A 19,315-nucleotide genomic window follows, 5' to 3' on the forward strand; every position below is an offset into this window, starting at 1 on the left:
GCTTATCTACATGCTCTTATGGTTCTTCCCTTTGGCTTTGACTTATTTTTTGGTTGTTAACAATGTGTGCTTCTTGTTTTGGCTACCCGCAATGCTTTGGAGCTATCTTGTTGTTATTATCAGTGACCTATGCACTTTGTAAAGCTCTCTCTTGGAAATCGCTTTGGATAAAAGCGTCTGCTAAATGAATAAATGTAAATGTAATCTGAAGCTCTGCCTCGGCCTACCCTTTTTTTTGTTCCTGCACTTACCATATCAACACTTGCATGATCCATATATTAAATATTTTAAAACAGTGGGCCTCATTCTCCCACATTTTCTGAAGTTTCTTAAGGGCTTCTCAAAAACAACGTAAGAAAAAGACATCCGCCAAATTCATGAACGCTTGAAAATGTGTTCCTACGCAGCAGAAGTTTTCTGAGCTGTGCTCCCCGGAAAAAGATTTCTTAAGTTGAAAGTGCGTCCTCGTGGTCCTGAATTTGCATACATACACGCCCGACAGCTCCTTATAAGGGCACGCAACAGCAGTGATGTGTGCAGTCAGAATCAACACAATTAGGAAAGCAAGTTATGTCCAAGCAAAAGCAACTGGTGCACAGGTGCATTGGTGCAACACCATGATAATACCAGTAAGATGAGCAGTGGAATTGAATTGGATCCAACAGTTTGCACACTAAGCAAGGTTAATTATTATAATTATTTAAATCCGAGGATGTCTGTTATGGCAAGCCATTTTATCATTTAACCAATTAATTCTTGATATCCCAAATTCAAATTCTTGATATCAAAAATACAATTCTAAGCTTTTATAGTAAATATGACAAGCCGTTTTATGATATAACCAATTAATTGTATATCAAGAATTCGAATTCTTGATATCCAAAAGTTGAATTCTTGATATCCAAAATTCAAATTCTTGATATCCAAAATTCGAATTCTTGTTATCATTAATTCATTGGTTAAATGATAAAACGGCTTGCCATAGTCTGTAGAGTTGATATGAACGCAATCACCAACAATTTTTCATAACTTCATCAACACCTCAAACACGGAGAGTTTTCATGCGATTCCTTTGATCCTTGTGGTTGTTTAAGGAATCGCATTTGAGACAACTGGCCGATTTACGACTGCTATTTCGAGTTTGGAAAGTTTTCTGATTCAGAACAAATCCCAGATGAGAAAACTTTCATGAATGCCAAATTCTTTCCTAAATCCAATTCAGAAGAAATTCCTTCTTAAATTCTTTTTAACTGCGTTCGAGAATGAGGCCCAATGTGCGCAAGCAAGCGGTCCAGTCAAAGTAAATCACTTTTTGCTGCTCGAATACTCTTGTAGACTTGCCATATTTGGTTACAAAGAGTAGTGATTGGGAAATAAAGACGGACTGACCAACAAATAGTTGATAAATAGAAACATTTATCAACAAGTGCAAAAATAGAAAAATGAACAACAACAACAAATTAAAACTATATATACAGGACAATGATATGCTTAATTACAATATTTACACAATGAAAACTATATAAACATGAAAAATATAAGCATTTCCTATATCTAAACAATGAAAACTATATACAAAGGCCCAAATAATTAACATTTCTTTTGCTCCTCCAGCCAATACTCTCTGGAAAGAGTCTCTGCTGAGGGGCAGTAAACAGTCCCCTTGTACTGGCTGTGGCCAGTCCGTGCCGTTCTGTTCTGGACACATTTAAGTTTTAAGTTTAAATATGCTGCCTTCTATTCTCATGCTTTTATTTCAATTTCGAGTGTAAACTAGCGACAGTGTGTTATCTATAACTAGTGACAGCTGGGAATGGATTGAAGATAACTAGCTAGCGCTAGCTCGCTAGCCAGAGATAATCTTACACGTTTGCAAAAATAACAGCAGCCTAACTCAACTCACTCACAAATCCTCAATGTCGACACATTCTTACACATTAAATTGAGTGTGAAGATAACTTTATGATCTTATCATTTCAATGATCCTTTCAAGTATCACCAACTTACTCACCTGTTAGTTCCAGTGGTTAGCTGCTACTGCGCTGTAAGAATGTAGGCACGTTGGTTTGTGTGTTGCGCAGTTGATGGGGGCTGCCGCGAGGCAACAGCCCCGGTGGATGTAGGTGGTATTGCATTCTCAAATCTGGCTCATACTACTAGCTTTTTCATTGAATAATTTTTCTAAAACGAAAAATTATTCAAATTTTGAATTTTGCTCAATTTGAAACCAATTCCAAATGGGTAAACTAGAAACCCAATTATGTGCTTCGTCAAAAAAAAGTCGCCTGGAAACGTGCTCGCCAATACGAACAGGGGACGAGCACAAAAGGGAACATAAGCAAATCGCTGATTTAGCCTACCTCAGCAGAATGAGAACAAGGAGAAAGGGCTTAATAATCTACAGTTGCCTGCTTTATTGTAGCAAGTTTTACAAATGGTTGCACACACACGACGGTTGTTTGTAGCGTTTATTTCCGTTATTTTAAAGCAGATTTAACCATTTTGTAATGATTGTTATTATGCTCATGGCATGACAAACGTAATTATAGCCTAATATAATTTGTTATAATATCTGGCGATATTAAAAAGACGAACATGAGGTAGATGAGGAAGATGTGGTTATCAATATTGTCTGATCACAATATTGTTATGGTCGTTATGTTGTTACAACTTTCGCTTGCCTTACTGCGCTGCAACTGAGCACTTTTCATAGAAATGAATGGGGACGCCATCTTGTAAGACAAAAGTAGCCGTGTCTACTAATATATAAGTCTATGTTGTAGCGTGACAAAAGTGACAAATGACAATATAAGACGACTTGATAAAAAAATACTAATGCATTTATTTAAGTTTTATTCTGTTTCTGTTCAGGAGGGTGTTTCTTTTTTGTATTTATTATTATTTTGCCGTGAGGTTGGGGGGGGCCGGCAGGGTGGCCATTCTCTGGCCAGGGGGGGCCCTGGCCCCCACGTGGCCACGCCCCTGTTAAGGAGAAATGTACCCTTAAGTGTCATAATTAAGGAAAAGACTTAAGGTGTTTTGTGCAACCGGCCCCATATGTCCAGCCTTATCTTTAGGTCTGGCTACCCACAAAACCTGGCCAAAAACTTAGTTTCCTCCCCTCCTCCGAGCAGCAGCCACAGTCCACATAGAGCAGGACCGGGGAGCTGCACCTGCCTGGGTGTACCTCCCAATGAAACCTGAGACCATCAGGTCCAGCCCCTGTCCCCCCTGGGCAGTCAGGACACTGACGAGGACCTGGCCAATCTCATTCACCACCGAGGTCACCCAGAATGCCATGCCATGTCGTCATCTGAAATTACAACAAAAAACTTAATGACAGCTTTCAAAAGAAAGTCTGTAAACTAAACACAGAAGTGTATTTATTACTGCAGTCTTAATCAAAGGCATGGGTGTGTGTGTATGCATGCTTCCAAGAATACAAGTCAGTGAGGATTCATGTTTTCATTGTGTTTCGTATTACATTCTTGGTGGAGTCAATCTTTAAAATGGACCCAAAGGTTGACGTGATGGACGTCTTTATATGGTCCATCCGTCTGATGATGTCCCTTCCATACACTGACAGCACCCACCGGCTGGTTGGGACATCGACTGGCTGTGGAGGCTCCTGGCAGGTCACTGGGAAGAAGCTGGGCTTGGCAACAAAGACCGCACAAGGCCAAGTAGTCGGCCAGGAGGTCCAACCACTATTCCCCAGGGTTCTCCCGCAGCTGGTTCACCAAGCACGCCCGGCTGTTGCCAAGGGTCTGTTCCCACAACATGTGGATCAACCGTATGTCGCAAGCATATCTTTGAAGAAAAGAGAGATTTGTTTCAAGAACTTGTTCAATCATGTTTGGACCTGCAGCAGGTATTATCAGATAATGATTGTAGACTTCAACTCACAAGCGTGTCAGGATCATCCTGAACTTCCTCCTGTGAGGCAGGTCCAGCTGGTCCAGGACAGCCTGACTGGTTGCCAGATGGGTCAGGCAACACACAGTGCACCTTAGTGTCTCCGTCACCATCAGGTAGTAGCGGTCCACGTCCAGGACCTTCCGCACCCTATTGTGCACACCATACCCCGTCAGCTGCTTCCCACAGGTTTGGCAGAATACCCTCACTTTCCACAAGTGATAGGGTATCCATACCAAGAGCCTGTGGGCAAAAAAGCGGTCCGGTGTTGGAGCCTGATGGTATATCAGGGCAGAGCCTGGTGGCTGATACCAGAGCTTAAAGTTCAAACACAGCTTGCCAGACAAACAAATATGCAGCATTTACAAAAACAAACAGAGTACCCCAATCATATGAGAACATCCTCATCTTATAAAACAAAAAACAGTTCAAAGAACACAACACTTACAGCAGCAATTGCAGGACCGGTGCTGGCCTCGGAGACAACAGTGCTGAGGCTTGAAGCTGTGCTGGGCCTCACAGAGGCAATAGATGAGCTGGCATTGGCCTGGGTGTCTCCTGATATGGTGGGAGGACTGGACAGAGGCTGGGAGAAGGGGGGGGGGAAGCATTTGTAAAAAGTAGAGCTCGATGGAATCAAATCAAGCTCTTAAGGTTAGGTTTGCTCATGTTAACCTATAAATATATATTTACATATAATCATATTTACCTTCGCTTTCCTAACCACATTCACATTGGGCTTTGCAGCAGCGCCATGTGAGCTTCCAAATCGTGGTTTAGAAAACTGTGGTGACAATTAGAGCATTTATCAAAGGAATACATTGTAAACCTGCAATGCGCTTCCATTTTGCCATCATCATGTGTAATCAGTGGTTGTCCATAATTTATGGCTTGTATGACAATAATAATATGGAAATAGTAACCATGGACAAATTCAGTGTGGGCCGTGCAGGTACTGGGACAGCGGCCGAGACAGAGGCAGAGGCCATTCCCAGTGGAGGAGGGGCATAGGTAGAAGTCTGTGCCTCCGTTTGTCCAGTGGTTGGCCGGATTAGGGACAGAGAGATCCATGTCAGACATCCCATGACTGAGCACATCACAAAGTGATTATTTTAGTGTTTTGGTGTCAAAAAGTCTCATGCACATTACCTTTGAGTTGTGAAAGCCACAAGTACACTGCTGTGTCCCACCAAACAGCATTTAAAACAATTAAAACATATTTTTTACAGAAAACAATCCAATAGAAATGGAACGTTTTGACATAATCTTTTATTGGTGACTAAACATGACACTGAAGTTGCTGTTCATTATCCTTATTAAGGTCCCATACTGTGACTGGTATTTCTGGCAATTCATCATCTTTCATAGGCCATCAGAATACATAAATGTTTTTCAGTGATGTTTGGTCATTTTACATACCTTTTGAAAGAGGTTGTACCACCTCTTCTGTCTTGGGGATGGCCTGTCGCCTGCATTAGCAGGCCAAACCCCAGAGCTGGCAAACTTCTTCAAACAGGACATCCATTCCCCATCCCCCATACCTTTGTGGCTTTTTAAACTCGACATTTAAAGGTAAAAGGAGCAATGTTTCACACTAATAAAATAACATGTATTTATTGTTACAGCTAGTTACTTAACAGATAATATTTATAAAGTAATATTTTTCAATAAATGTTCTTTATTTTCATTCTTTATTACCACAAATTAAAAAGTTTGTTTTTTAATTTTATTTGGACCCCAGTGATATCGATAATATATAGCAGGATAAATATTGCGGTTGCTAGTCCGAATAACATCTGTTGCTACAGTAGCCCACTAGTAATTCCTTTAATAAGTAAATGCCAGCTACTACTGTAGCTAATTAATGCAGTCTACAGTACTTACTCTAGATACGGTACCTGAGGAAATCTAGCTACATGACAAACTCTAAAATGTGTGATATTACTTGTCATTTACCTAATGAATGATAACATGTATTGAAATGTCAACCAGATTCTTTTTTAACTAGCTATGTATGTATTTCGTTGTACGGTACTGCAAACCGCTGGAAATTGTGTATTCTGCAATGACTCGCAAAGACGATACTAACTGACGCGACTTTCTGTCACTTCACATCTTCGGAGGTCTCTGGGGTTGTAAACGCCGTTGCTATGGCTCAGTGCCGTGTGACGTAATTGGAGATGGACCTGTGCCGATTGGCTAAACCGGCCTAGGGTGTGACGCAATTATGGACAGGGTGAGATCCGATTGGACACAGTAGAAGATTTCGCGACTACTGATTGTCTCTCGAACCTCAAACCGAGGTGAGTGATTGGTCGCGATAGCCAGTCAAATGTGCCTCAGGTGCCACTATTCTCAGTGTTGAGAATTAGTGCGGTCAGTTACTATAAAAAAAAACGTAAGCTGTTTCTCCTGTGGCAAGCATTGTTTTTTTTGTTTTTTTTCTAAATGTGTTTATTGGATTTTTCTTTTCTTTTTTTTTTCCTTTCAGGGAAGAACAAGTTACAAATACAGTAAACATAAGAAACAAGCTATCTAACAAACAAAAAAATAATAATAATACAAATAAAATAAATTATATACAATGGCACACTCAAAACCAGATGGCACATTCATTGGTACATTGGCAAGAGGTATTTAGACAGTGGGTTGCCCATCGATTTTACAGGCGTAATGTCTGTATGGTCACTTTATAGCCCTAAGAAATTGAGGGCCCATAACAAAGTCCAAGAAGGAAGTCCACATTTCTTCAAACTGTGCATATTTTCCTTTCAGTGAATATGTTATTTTTTCCATGGCTATAACTTGTACAATGTCCTCTAGCCAGCCTTTGGTAGTCAGCCCCTGTAAAGATTTCCAACATTTTGCAATAGTCCGTCTGGCTTGTAGTAGGCTTAGGTTAACCATCTTTCTGTTAGCTCTGTTGAGATCAATGTCCTTTGGTATGAGTCCCAAAACGCACATTCTTGGGCACATAGGAAGAGTCGTCCCTGATGTATTTGAGAGTGTCTCAACAACCTCCCTCCAAAATTCTTGTACTTTTGAACAGGACCATAAGCAATGGAAAAGCGTCCCTTTATGCGTTTCACATTTAATACATACATCATGAATATTCTCATTGAAACGATTCAAAAGCTCAGGAGTGATATACTAGCCTGGCTGCCAGCCCAACTTCTCCCCGCCCAAAAAGAAATTTGGTCGGGAAGTTGGGTCTGGAGGGTCTCGTATTGGGGACCAACTACAGAAAACCAGAATCTGGGCGAACCAATTAAATTGCCGGGCGGGCTTTATAGGATGATGGACAGATGATCAACAGTAACGTAATCACCCACGTCACAAAAGAGCGTTTAAGTTGAATTCGTTTTGAACAAACATGGCTACCGCTGGAGATCTGGGATGTTATGATTCTGCCATCGAGTCTGTTTTAGAAGACATCGACAGCGCATTAATTTTGAAAGAGGAACAGAGAGACGCAATCAAGGCATTTGTCAATGGAAAATATGTTTTTGCCGTCCTTCCTGCGGGATTCGGTAAAAGTTTAATTTATCAGCTGGCCCCGATGGAGTTGTAATCCTAAACGGAGAACTTGTTCGTATATCAGTGCCCTTTATTGTTTCGCTCAAAAAGGTTGACCGTGTGAACAAGTACTCTCCCTACCCTTAAATTAATTTTACAACACCGGCAAAAATCGTTTGTATTCATTCTTCAAGCATACTTCAAGTCTGCTTGTAGTTTAGTTCTGTTGACAACAACTATGCGGTGCTTAACATACGTCACATACTCTGTTGCTCTGATTGGTTGTAGATCTATCCAATTGAGCGAAGAGGCATTTGTTTTCCAGGCTCGTTTGAAACACGCCCTGTAGTCAAAGCCCAACGGAGAGTTCTCAGACTCATATTCTGACTAGAATTATGAGTATGACAACGTCAGGCTAGTGATATACAGCCTCATGGACGTTTATACTGCAACAGTCTGAAACCTGAATTTGATGATTGTGTTTGTGACAGGGTACAAATATTTTTGCCATTCAGACCCAGTTATCTCCTCCCCTAAGTCAGCGCACCAAGCAAGTCTCTTGTCCTCTGATGTCTCTTGTGACCCAGATGACAAAATCTTATAAAAGATGGAAATAGGTCTTCTCTGAAGAGGGCTTTTTACAATTTTTTCTACTGCTGAGAGGTCAGGTATCGAGAGCTTTTTTGGGGTCTTATAGATGAAGTCTCTGACTTGTAGGTATTTGAAGAAATGTTTAGCGGGTATGTCAAATTGATTTCTGATATCTTCAAATTGCATTAGAACATCTTCCTGAAAGAGATCAGCTATTTGGCCAACACCTTTGTCTGCCCATAGTTTAAAACCCTTGTCTTTCGCCCCTGGAAGAAAATTGTTGTTTCCCCAAATGGGTGTGAACTGTGATAGCTTAAGGGGAACCTTTAGGTAGCTATGAACGTCATGTCAAACACGAATGGAGTTGGAAACAAACGGGTTACCTGTGAATTTCTTTAGTTTATCCGGTTTATCTGAGTATAGATACATATGAAGAGGTATATTGGCTGAAGTCTCTTTTACCATGGCCACCCACGAGAGGGATGGACTGGGTCTGAACCAGAAGGAGGTTGTCCAAAGCTGGCATGCCCAGTAGTACCAATTGAGGTTGGGGAGTTTCAACCCTCCCCTGTCATATGGCAGATATAGCAGAGAGAGGCGTAATCTTGCTCGTCTGTTACTCCATATGACATTTCTGAAGACTTTAGTCATATTTGAGCACCTCTCCTCAAATCAGATCCATGAACCTCTCCAGTCTGGATTTCGTCTTCACCACAGCACTGAAACTGCATTAGCCAAGGTAGTCAATGATCTATTATTAGCCTCTGACGCGGGCTTTAGCTCTGTCCTGGTTCTTCTAGACTTAAGTGCAGCTTTTGACACTGTGGATCATGAGATTCACCTGGAACATATGGAGAACTATGTTGGGATTTCTGGTACTTCACTTCAGTGGTTTAGATCGTATCTATCTGATAGATCACAATATGTCCACTATGATGGTTGCTCATCCAGGAGCTTCACTGTAAAATACGGAGTACCACAGGGTTCAGTTCTAGGCCCTCTGTTATTTTCACTGTATATGTTGCCTTTAGGAAACATAATTAGAAGTTTTGGGGTAAATTTTCACTGTTATGCAGATGATACTCAGCTATAAATGTCTTAAAGCCTGGAGAATTTCCACATGCTATGGAAAAATGTGTTTCCGGGTTGAAAACTTGGATGACAGCAAATTTCCTTCTTCTTAATTCGGATAAAACCGAGGTTCAAATTTTTGGCCCAAAAAAACACAGAAAGAATTTATCCAACCTGACATTAGACTTAGACAGCGTCAATGTATCTCAAAGCCAGCTGGTAAAAAAATCTAGGAGTCACATTGGACCCAGACCTTTTGTTTGAGTACCATATTAATTAATCACCAGAACCGCATTTTTCCATCTACGTAATATTGCCAAAATACGAAAATTCCTCTCAAAGGATGATGCTGAAAAACTAATACATGCTTTTGTTACGTCCCGATTGGACTACTGCAATGTGTTGTTCTCTGGCCTCCCAATTACCTACCTAAAAAATTTACAGCGGGTGCAAAATGCTGCTGCTAGACTATTGACTAAAACAAGAAAGTTTGATCATATAACATCTACTCTTATCTCTTTACACTGGCTCCCTATCCAAGCCAGAGCTGATTTCAAAGTTTTACTACTAACTTACAAATCTCTGCATGGATTGGCACCACTGTACCTCTCCGGTCTCCTTGCACCCTATTGCCCCGCTAGGACTCGAAGATCTCAAGATGCCGGCTATCTGGTAATACCCAAAGTTAAGAAAAAAACTGCTGGAGGTAGGGCGTTCTCATATAGAGCACCTCTCCTCTGGAACAAATTACCCATCTCAATTAAGGAGGCTGATACTGTTTCGACATTTAAAACTTGATTAAAAACGTTCTTGTTTAGTCAATTCTATGACTGTTAAAAGGAAGTATGTGTGTACTTTATATGTAAACCTGGGGTGTGTGCTTGCCTATGTGTGTATCACATGTCACTTTTAAATTGTAATTATAGCTTATGTTCACATTGCCCATATAGATGTTACAAATAAAGTAAACCTGTTACTGTATCTTGTTACTATAATAGTTTTTATTACTAGTTGGAGACAACGGGGGACTGGTTGTTTTCATCCTTATTCGTATAAGTATAACCTATTTTAGAGTTCTTTCCCCTGGAACAGATTTCATGTTCCAACCGAGGGGGGCTGTCGCTGTTTTGGTGTGTGGGGCTGCATCAAATACCCTTTTTAGCTCTGTTAAATTGCTGCACTAGTCCACACTTGACCGGTGGGGATCTCATTCTATTATGACTGTAACTCTTAGCTGCTCCTGGCATTCTCTAATCCCTGCTCTCCTCTCTCTGTCCCCCCCCACACATTCCCTGTGGTGTGGGGGGTTTGAGCTGTCAGGACCTGCTTGGTCGTCGGTCTGCCAACGTTGGACCAGGTCGTCACCCGGAATCCAGTCTCCATGACGGCCAACAGCGAGTTTCCCGGTCCCATCCAACGTCTATAAAGGCGAACAATGGTTTTTGGTGTTTCAAAACCCATTGACACTGTATGACTATGTTTAGCTTGTGTTCTGCTCCTCTCTCCTACCAACCGTCTCTGGAGGAGGGGATCCCTCTCTGAATTGCTCCTCCCAAGGTTTCTTCAATTTTTTCTCCCGTTGGGAGTTTTTCTGGGAGTTTTTCCTCGTCTTCCTTGAGGGTTTAGGTTGGTTGAGGGGCAGTTCTATGGGCGCATGTGAAGCCCTCTGTGACATGCTTGCGTGTAAAAAGGGCTATACAAATACATTTGATTTGATTTGAGAAGAAGTTTGTTGGAGGTGGAAGTGGTATGCATTAGAATAAGTAAAGAAATTTTGGTAGGACATTTTGAGGATATTAATCCTGCCAATCATTGAAATTGGCATTGTTGTCCATCTGTTAATCAGGTTAGTCACTCCTGATATCACTGGGCTATAGTTAGTGGATACAAGGTCCTCTGTTGAATGAGTAATTTTGATCCCCAAATAAGTAAAACTAGAAGTATTCTTAAATGTGGTTTGTATTGGGGGACAACTTCTCTCTGATTGTTTAAGAAAGCGGATGTTTGACTTGGATTCATTCAGTTAATATCCTGAAATTGATCCAAACGTATTTATTAATCCAAGGAGATTTGGGATAGAGCACTTTAGCTGGGTCAGGAACAAGACTATGTCGTCTGCGAATAATCCTGTTTTATTCTCCACAGTCCCTATTGTGATTCCTGTTATACTGCTGTTTTGTCTAATTGCGATTGCAAGTGGCTCGATTGCTAATGCAAACAGAAGGGGCGAGAGGGGGCACCCCTGTCTGGTCCCTCGTTGGAGTGTGAAGCGTTGGGAGGTTAGAACATTTGTCATGACTGACGCGCTTGGGGAGTGATATAACATTTTCACGCACTTACAGACGTATTCCCCAAACCCAAACCGCTGAAGCACTTCAAAAAGATAATTGTGTTCCACCCTGTCAAATGCTTTTTCAGCGTCCAGGGAGACTATTGCTGTGTCTGGGCTTTCCTTCCTCACATCTATAATGTTTAGTAGTCTTCGAATATTATGGAAATCTTGACGACCCTTTATGAAACCGTTTTGGTCAGAGGTGATCAGAGAGGGAAGATGGTTTTCAAGACGCCTCGCAAACACCTTTGCTATAATCTTAGCATCTGAGTTTATTAGTGAAATAGGACGATATGACCCACATTTTATGTGGGGTTTATCTGGCTTTAGAATCAGTGTTATTAAGGCCTCTGATAAGGAGGGAGGTAAATATTCTGCTTCAATTGATTTGACTAACATATCAAAGAGGGGTGGCACAAGAATCTCCTTAAAGCATTTGTTGTAGATGTCAATGGGTATAGGGATGTAGGGAGTCAGATGGCTAAGCGGTTAGGGAATCGGACTAGTAATCTGAAGGTTGCCAGATTGATTCCCGGCCGTGGCAAATGACGTTGTGTCCTTGGGCAAGGCACTTCACCCTACTTGCCTCGGGGTGAATGTCCCTGTACTTACTGTAAGTCGCTCTGGATAAGAGCGTCTGCTAAATGACTACATGTAAATGTATAACAGAAGGACCTGAAGCTTTCCCTCCGTTTATATGGGACAGCGCTTCCAACGAGATAGTCTGGGACAGTCTCCCATTACAAACAGTCCTTTGTAATCAAGTCAATCAAGCTCCTCTTTAACCCTTTCCTCTAAAGTTGGAATGGTAAGATGATCCAAAAAGGGGTGTAGGTCATTAGTATCCAGGGACTCTGACGTATAAAGGTTCATATAATATTTTTGAAAAGCTCTGTTAATTTCTGCCGGATTAGTTGTTGTCCCACTTTCAGTTTCAATCTCAGTGATAGCCCTTTCATTTTGCAGTGTTTTAATCCTCCAAGCTAGTAATTTACCCGCTGATTCTCCCTGATCATAATACGTCTGCTTTAACCGAGTGATACTGTTTAAGGCCTTACTTGCTGTGACATTATTATATTTAGCCCTTAATTCTGAGAGCCTCTGTAGATTCTCCGGTGTATTATTCACTGAGAGCTCCCTTTCTAGGTCTTTAATACCTTGCTCAAGTTCAGTCATGAGGAGATGGGTCTTATTTGTATTGCTACTAGTATAAGAAATCATTACACCCCTAATATAAGCTTTAAAGGCTTCCCATCTAATAGATGCTGAGGTTTCATCTGTATTTGTAGCAAAGAAAAACTCAATATTTGTTTTCACAAAGTATAGAAAATTCTGATCATGTAGCCATCTTGGGCTAAACCTCCACACTGTTTGGCCCCTGGCATGTGAAGTGAGGCGGTAATGCAAAAACAATAGGGCATGATCTGAAATAACTATTCCTTTGTGCCCACAGTCCTGTACATTGGCCGCAAGAGTCACAGAGATTTAAAAATAATATATGCGGGATTGTGTTTGGTGTGTGTTTGAGTGGCATGAATATCCTAGTGTGGTGGGATTTCTAATTCTCCAGATGTCGCAAAGATGCAGCTCTGACATGAAGTGGCCTATCACCCTTCGGGTATTTGTGTGGGAGGAGTCATTTCTCGATGAACGGTCTAGAAGAGGGTTAGGAGCACAATTAAAATCTCCACGCATAATTATTTCACCTCGAAAAGAGGAAATGGTCATAAAGAAATTCCTAAAGAATGTGACATCGTCATTGTTGGGCCCATAAACATTTACAAGAATAATTTATTGATTCAAAAGAGTTCCCCCAACCACCACAAATCTACCCGCAGGATCCTGAAGAAGTTTGTGAACCCTAAAGGGGACTGATTTATGGATAAGGATTGCTACTCCTCTTGCCTGTGAAGAGCAGCAGGAAGCTAGAATTTGCCCAGGCCATCTCTTCCTTATGCGCACAATCTCATCTGGCAATAAATAGTTTCTTGGAGAAATATGACTTTTGCTTGGAGGTGTTTAAGTCTGGACAGTATTTGTTGAATTTTAACTAATTTTCTCATACCCCTGACATTCCATGAAGTAATATTGAGATAAGGGGCATTACTCATAACCCAGCCTTAGTAGTATTATCATTATAATTTCAACTCCTCTAAAGGAGACCAGTGTGCCATCAAAACATGAAAAAGAAAGAAAAGAAAAAATAGTAACAAACGCCCCCTCTCTAGAACGGAGACGGAGCTCTCCTAAATTCCTGCGCCCCCTATTTGCACAGACCCCACTCACACTCTTGCAATACACTGAAATTCCGGACAACTTGCATTGATCCTTAACTAAGGAGCAAATGCAGAACATTAAACAAATTTGGGTGGAAACCACGTCCGGCCGAATGAATTATGTATAAAAAACTAAAAGTATACCCAAGTATGTGTGATTACTGACCCATGACATTATGTACAATAAAACCAAACGTATTAATACAATCAAACTGAGGGCCAGCTATAATACAGCCAATGTGATACACAATACTCTTATCCAATAAAACTTAGTCGAAGTCGTTCATTATTTTGGATCCAGGCATGCTCGCAAAGTCTAGCTAGACTCACTCACATAATTGTTCCGTTCAGTCTGAGACCATTCTGTCTCAATCTTTTGGATGAAGGCCTCTACATCTAATGGAGTAAGAAACGTGAGCGGTTTACCCTTGTGATAGATTCTCATCTTTGCTGGGAACTGTAATCCAAACTCAATATCCAGATTATGCAGTCGGGTTTTTACGCCATCGAACATTCTCCTCTGCTGCTGGATCTCCGCTGAAAGGTCTGGAAAAAACATCAAGCGATTCTCTTCGAACTGTAGCAATTTCATCACTCGGTCTCTGTCGGCCAGCCAGCGGAATTTCACGAGGATCGCCCGAGGATAAGGTTTTCGGTTTGGCTTGCTAGCCTTAGAAGTTGCTGCCCCTGGAAGCCTGAATGCTTCGTCGATGGAAAGCAGAATCGGGACATTTTCTTGACCAAGGAGGTCGGGTAGCCACATGTTAAGGAAGGACACCAGGTCACCTTTCTCTGTGCCCTCTGGCAAGCCCACCAGTCTCAAATTCAGGCGGCGCTGGCGGTTCTCCATGGCCTCCACCGATCTGGTGAGTGCTAGCATCTTTCTTTGAGTGGTTGCAGAAACGTCAGCTAGGTTGTTCAATTGGTCCTCAGCGGAACTTATACGGGTTTCTGCTCCATTTAGTCTTGCGGAGAAGGAGTCTAAGGCTTCTTTGATCTCGTGGTTTGAGGTGATAACTTCTTTGAGCTGGGCAGAGAAGTCTTTCCGAAGAGCGTTAATAGCTGCTAAAATTCCATCATCCCAGCTTGGATTTCTGGGGCGTCAGCTAGCCCATGAGGTAACTCCGAATCGCCATCACTCTTCTTCTCTTTAACCGGGTTTACTCGACTTCATTTTGGATCCTACTGATATCTTGCACTTATACTACTCGACTACGACTTTTTACAACATCAAACAAGCAGGTTTACTTTTATATATGATATATTTCACCCGAGCACATGGGTTCTGCGACTTCTCACGTCCACGTCATGACCGGAAGTGGCAAGCATTGTTAGATGTAATTCAATCATGTTTTGACATATCAAGGTAAAATTGCGTATTGTACTTCAGAATGTCATCCTGCTTAACTAAACAGATAATAAAAATGATGACAGGTCCAGAGACTGTGGCTGGATTTGAACTTAAGACCTTGCACTTTGGATGACACTCACTGCGTTTACATGATGGTGTCAGTTCGAATCTAGCTTTATTCGGATAATGCTAATTTTTGGGGCAACTGCTATTATCCGAATATATATGGCAGTGAATAAACCGAATCATTGGCCGAATCATGTCATATCCCAGTACGACACGTGGCGCTGTTTTCATTACAACTAGTGGTGATACAGTCCTTTCCGCTTGACCTCTTCACCACTACCAACAACAACAACAACATCAACATTTAGAGAGAGACATCGAACGGAGAGCAAGGTGAAGCTACGTCCCTCTACATTTCGGGCATGATGACAATAGGAGTACTGCGAATGCAAACGGTGCTATTGGCTCGCGTTGTTTGTTTGTTTCTGCCGGGCTGGCTCCCGGCAGCGACAACTTATTAGGGCTGTCACGATAACTACTTTTTCTTGGGCGATATATTGTACCAAAATTAATTGCGATAAACGATATTATTGCACACATGTCAATTGTAATTTTCAGTCACAATTGTATGCCACTGATTACATAATGACCCCCCCCCCCAAAAGGCGAATTTTCACGGCTGTTCGCTCGTCTATGTCGCTTCAATCCATCATCCCTTACAACGTTAACAGGGCTGCTTGGTTGGCGTTGCCTTTTCCGCTTGAGATATACAAGGTGTGGCGTGAGAGCATGTGAAATGGTTGAAATGCGTGTCTCACGGCCAATGCGTGAGAGTTGACAGCCCTGTGTTAGTCAAAAGTTTGCAGCATATTTGTAAATGCTAGTTTTTCGACCATGTTTAATGGCTGCATCTCTTTGGCTAAATAGCGAGTTACGCCATTTCGCGCTGTCACGTTTATATTTGCACTGTCGGGAAAAGGTATCTGTAACAGAACAGACATTAGTTAGTTGCCTCTTTTCGTTTCCACTGTTTTTAAACAAAGTTGACATACCGGCTCGTTTACGTTAATTGGCTCTCATCTCATTCGGCTTAAAGACAAAATGTTCCTACACTGGAGCTGAAGATTGCGGCTTTGAAACTAAGTCCATTTTTACATGTTCTTCCTAACTAGCTGTAGATGTCATGAAACAGAACACTTTATAACAGTGTTCACGCCTTCTCTTCACCTGTCGGTGTCCGCTCTGTGTGTGTGGAGACGCTAGTCCCGCCTACGCTTTCGACACAGAGAGCAGACAAGATGACTGAGGCAGTGGGATCGACTAAAATGTTGGTGACATTCGTTCTTATGTAAAAATTAATTTAATCATTATTTTTATTATAAAAATGATCAGTTGCAATATATCAAAAATTGCAAATATTATTGCGCTCATTTCCATATACCGTGCGATAAGTCAATATATTGACTATCGCGACAGGCCTACAACTTATCGTCTTTTTCGACTTCTAGGTCACGACCTGGGAGGGAGGGCGGTGGGATCTCAAGTATGCGCAAAGACGCAGAGTCCAGTTCATAGTCCAATTCACCGTTTACAAGCATGCAATGTCCAAATTATCAACCAACTCGGATCGAGTTATCTCGGGGTGTCGATCGGATCGTAGTCGGACCGCAATTATTCGAACAAAGGTGTTTACAAGAAACGGATAATTCTATTTCAGTCCAAATAAGACAGTAATTCGAATCCATGTAAATGCAGTGACTGTCTCAACCCATTGAGCTAATCTCAGTGTTGGCAATTCCTTTGTTCAGTTGGGGTACAAAAAAAGTAAGCTGTTTCTCCTAAGGCAAGTGTTGTTAGATTCGGTCAAAGTTTAAACAGTTAAAATTCAATCACATTTTTACACAGCAAGGCAAAATTGTTTATGGTACTTCAGAGTGATGTCATCTTGAACACTTTTAGGTTGAAAATCATCAGTAAAAATTATATTTTATTTATTGACACAAAGATATGGAGGCAATGTGGACATTTACATAAATACACCCCTTTCAGCCATTTTGCATTGCATTTCTTAATCCATTTCATCCTTTATAAAGATATGTATTATACACATCTGTAACAACTTTCAATTTGATTGGATCTATGGTTCATGAGGAAAATTGTTTTGAAGGTTGTACCGAATTTGGACAGTACAGCTAAATATATCATGGTTGACATTATGGGTCATTGAGGCTTTTTTGTTCCCCATGAGAAATAAGGCATTTATAAAAATTTTCAGGCATTTTGGAGAAATGGGGCACAGGGGAAACGTAGACTTTGGGAGTGACGTATAGAGCCACCTATGGGCGTAAGTGAACCAATAGCCGTCTGGGAGCAGTGAGTGACCTGTTGTATCATTGGGCCAAATTTGAAAAAATCAGGTCGAGGACTTTGAGATATTGAGTCATTTCATGGAAAAGAGGAAAAATAATCAATATAACTGCAAGCTGCAATGGCGGATTCCTCCAAAACATTGCAAAACATTAAAAAAAATTATTCTTAAAGAATTGTCACTGTATAGAAAAACCCATGCTTCAGACATTATGGGTTGTATATACTTTTTTGTTCTCCATGAGTAATAAGGCATGCCTACCAACGTTCAGACATTTTGGACTTGTGGGGTGGAAATGCCACCACTTAAAAAATTGACAATGTTTGCGTGGCCTGTAGCGCCATCTAGGGCAATGGTCTGCCATTTTTGGTGTTACTTGTGGCCTGTAGTTTCAGTGTGCCAAAATGTGGACAACTTTGGGGCTAGGGGTGGGGGTTAGGTCAGCCCACCCTTTTCAGAAAGCCTCGGATGTGTGTGTGTCTCCCCAAGCTTGTGTGTGTCCAAGTCCTGGATGAGTCAGTGAAGATTTGGTGCCCGCACGCGTAAGGCAGACTTTAATTGGCAGATGCCATAGCATTTTGCCAAGCATGCATATATCAAACATTCACAATAAATCTACGTTTCATCTTAAATTCAACAATTTCGCAGATTTTTGTTACATTGTCAAGTCTTCATATCAACTAGTGATTGAATCAGGGTAGCGGTTTTTGACTGGGGGATGTGCAAAGCATTATTTTTGCGTTAGCGATAAATCAATTTCCATGAGAGCAATAAGGCATGCATACCAACTTCCAGACATTTTGGACTGATGGGGTCAAAATTCCATCCCTTTGAAATGGACAATTTTGAGGTGTGGTTTATAGAGCCATCTATTCTCTGATCAGGCCCATGCTTTCTCATAAGTGTAAGTCTTTAGTTTCACTATGCCAAAGAAAGGGAACAGGACCAAGCTGTGTTTGGTTAATTAAACTTGACCGGCGGATGTTTAAAAGGCAAAAAGTGATGTTTGGATTGTTAGCGATTAGAAGGTGTATTATCAGGGTGGTTTCATCCCTGTCAATTTGATTCCATTGAGTTTCAGAGGGTCACAGACAACTTTGACATCTAAACGTGCAGTGTTTGATGTATCCAGTGGCTGATGTGTTGATAAAGCTGTGCTAAATTGATTGGGATATTGGCCTGTGTGGAAACATTAAGAGGGAAAACATTACATAAAAATATGTACAAATGTACGCTTCGTACAAGTATTGTGTGCAGTAAAAGGTGTAATAGGTGAACTATGCTTAGCACTAATCTGGGGTGTTTCATGAAGAAAATGCATTGTACAATGCCATAAGAAATGTTCTGTAAAGGATGATTACCGATGATTACCCCCCAGAATGAGCACTTTGTGTTTGTAAATCGGAGTATAAACCGCACTGGAATATAAGCCGCACTTTGAAACAACGTTACCGTTGCACCGGCTAACGTTGAGCGGACCAATGCTCACGATTGATTACTTGCCCAGACACACTGTCGCAGCGGACGGAAATTAGCTGCACTGTCTGTAAAGATCTTGAGACGAAGCCACTTTTTTTGTTCTAAAACTGGACTATAAGCCGCTTCGAAATATAAGCCGCACAAGCACAAGAAAACTTTAAAAACGGAGTACAAGTCGCGGCTTATTTTCCAAAAATTGCGGTATCTTGCTTCCAACTCTTTTTTTAGACAACCCATTCATTTATAGCAGATACACATATAAAACATGCAAGCTAGAAGACCCTACAATTTGGATTGAGGGAGGTTGATGAAGAGGGAGTATAACTTAGTTGACAAAGTTGAATGAGTTTTTCATTTGTTTGATGTGCAAGACAACTAAACACCTCTCTATGGGAAAATGTTTAAGTAAA

The 19,315-nt window shown here is 41.2% G+C and overlaps 1 protein-coding gene across 1 annotated transcript; it reads right to left on the minus strand.

Annotated features, from left to right (window-relative positions):
- Positions 1-3,334: 3,334 nt before the first annotated feature.
- On the minus strand, positions 3,335-6,332 carry LOC124484345. Its single transcript, XM_047045231.1, has 5 exons — positions 4,839-6,332; positions 4,625-4,699; positions 4,364-4,501; positions 3,907-4,220; positions 3,335-3,810 (listed from the first exon to the last, which is right to left on the minus strand). The coding sequence occupies exons 1-5, from the start codon at positions 5,010-5,012 to the stop codon at positions 3,708-3,710; spliced, it is 804 nt and encodes a 267-aa protein (XP_046901187.1). The 5' UTR covers positions 5,013-6,332; the 3' UTR covers positions 3,335-3,707.
- Positions 6,333-19,315: the final 12,983 nt, after the last annotated feature.

Source organism: Hypomesus transpacificus, chromosome 22 (genome assembly GCF_021917145.1).
Source record: "Hypomesus transpacificus isolate Combined female chromosome 22, fHypTra1, whole genome shotgun sequence".
Taxonomy (NCBI): Eukaryota; Metazoa; Chordata; class Actinopteri; order Osmeriformes; family Osmeridae; genus Hypomesus; species Hypomesus transpacificus.

Excerpts from the sequence above, each read along its gene's own strand:
- LOC124484345 (XM_047045231.1), bottom strand. The coding sequence starts at position 5,012 with ATGTGCTCAGTCATGGGATGTCTGACATGGATCTCTCTGTCCCTAATC. Across the intron at positions 4,700-4,838 it reads CCACACTGAATTTGTCCATG|TTTTCTAAACCACGATTTGG; the intron begins GTTACTATTTCC and ends TTGTCACCACAG. Across the intron at positions 4,502-4,624 it reads ATGTGGTTAGGAAAGCGAAG|CCTCTGTCCAGTCCTCCCAC; the intron begins GTAAATATGATT and ends CCCTTCTCCCAG.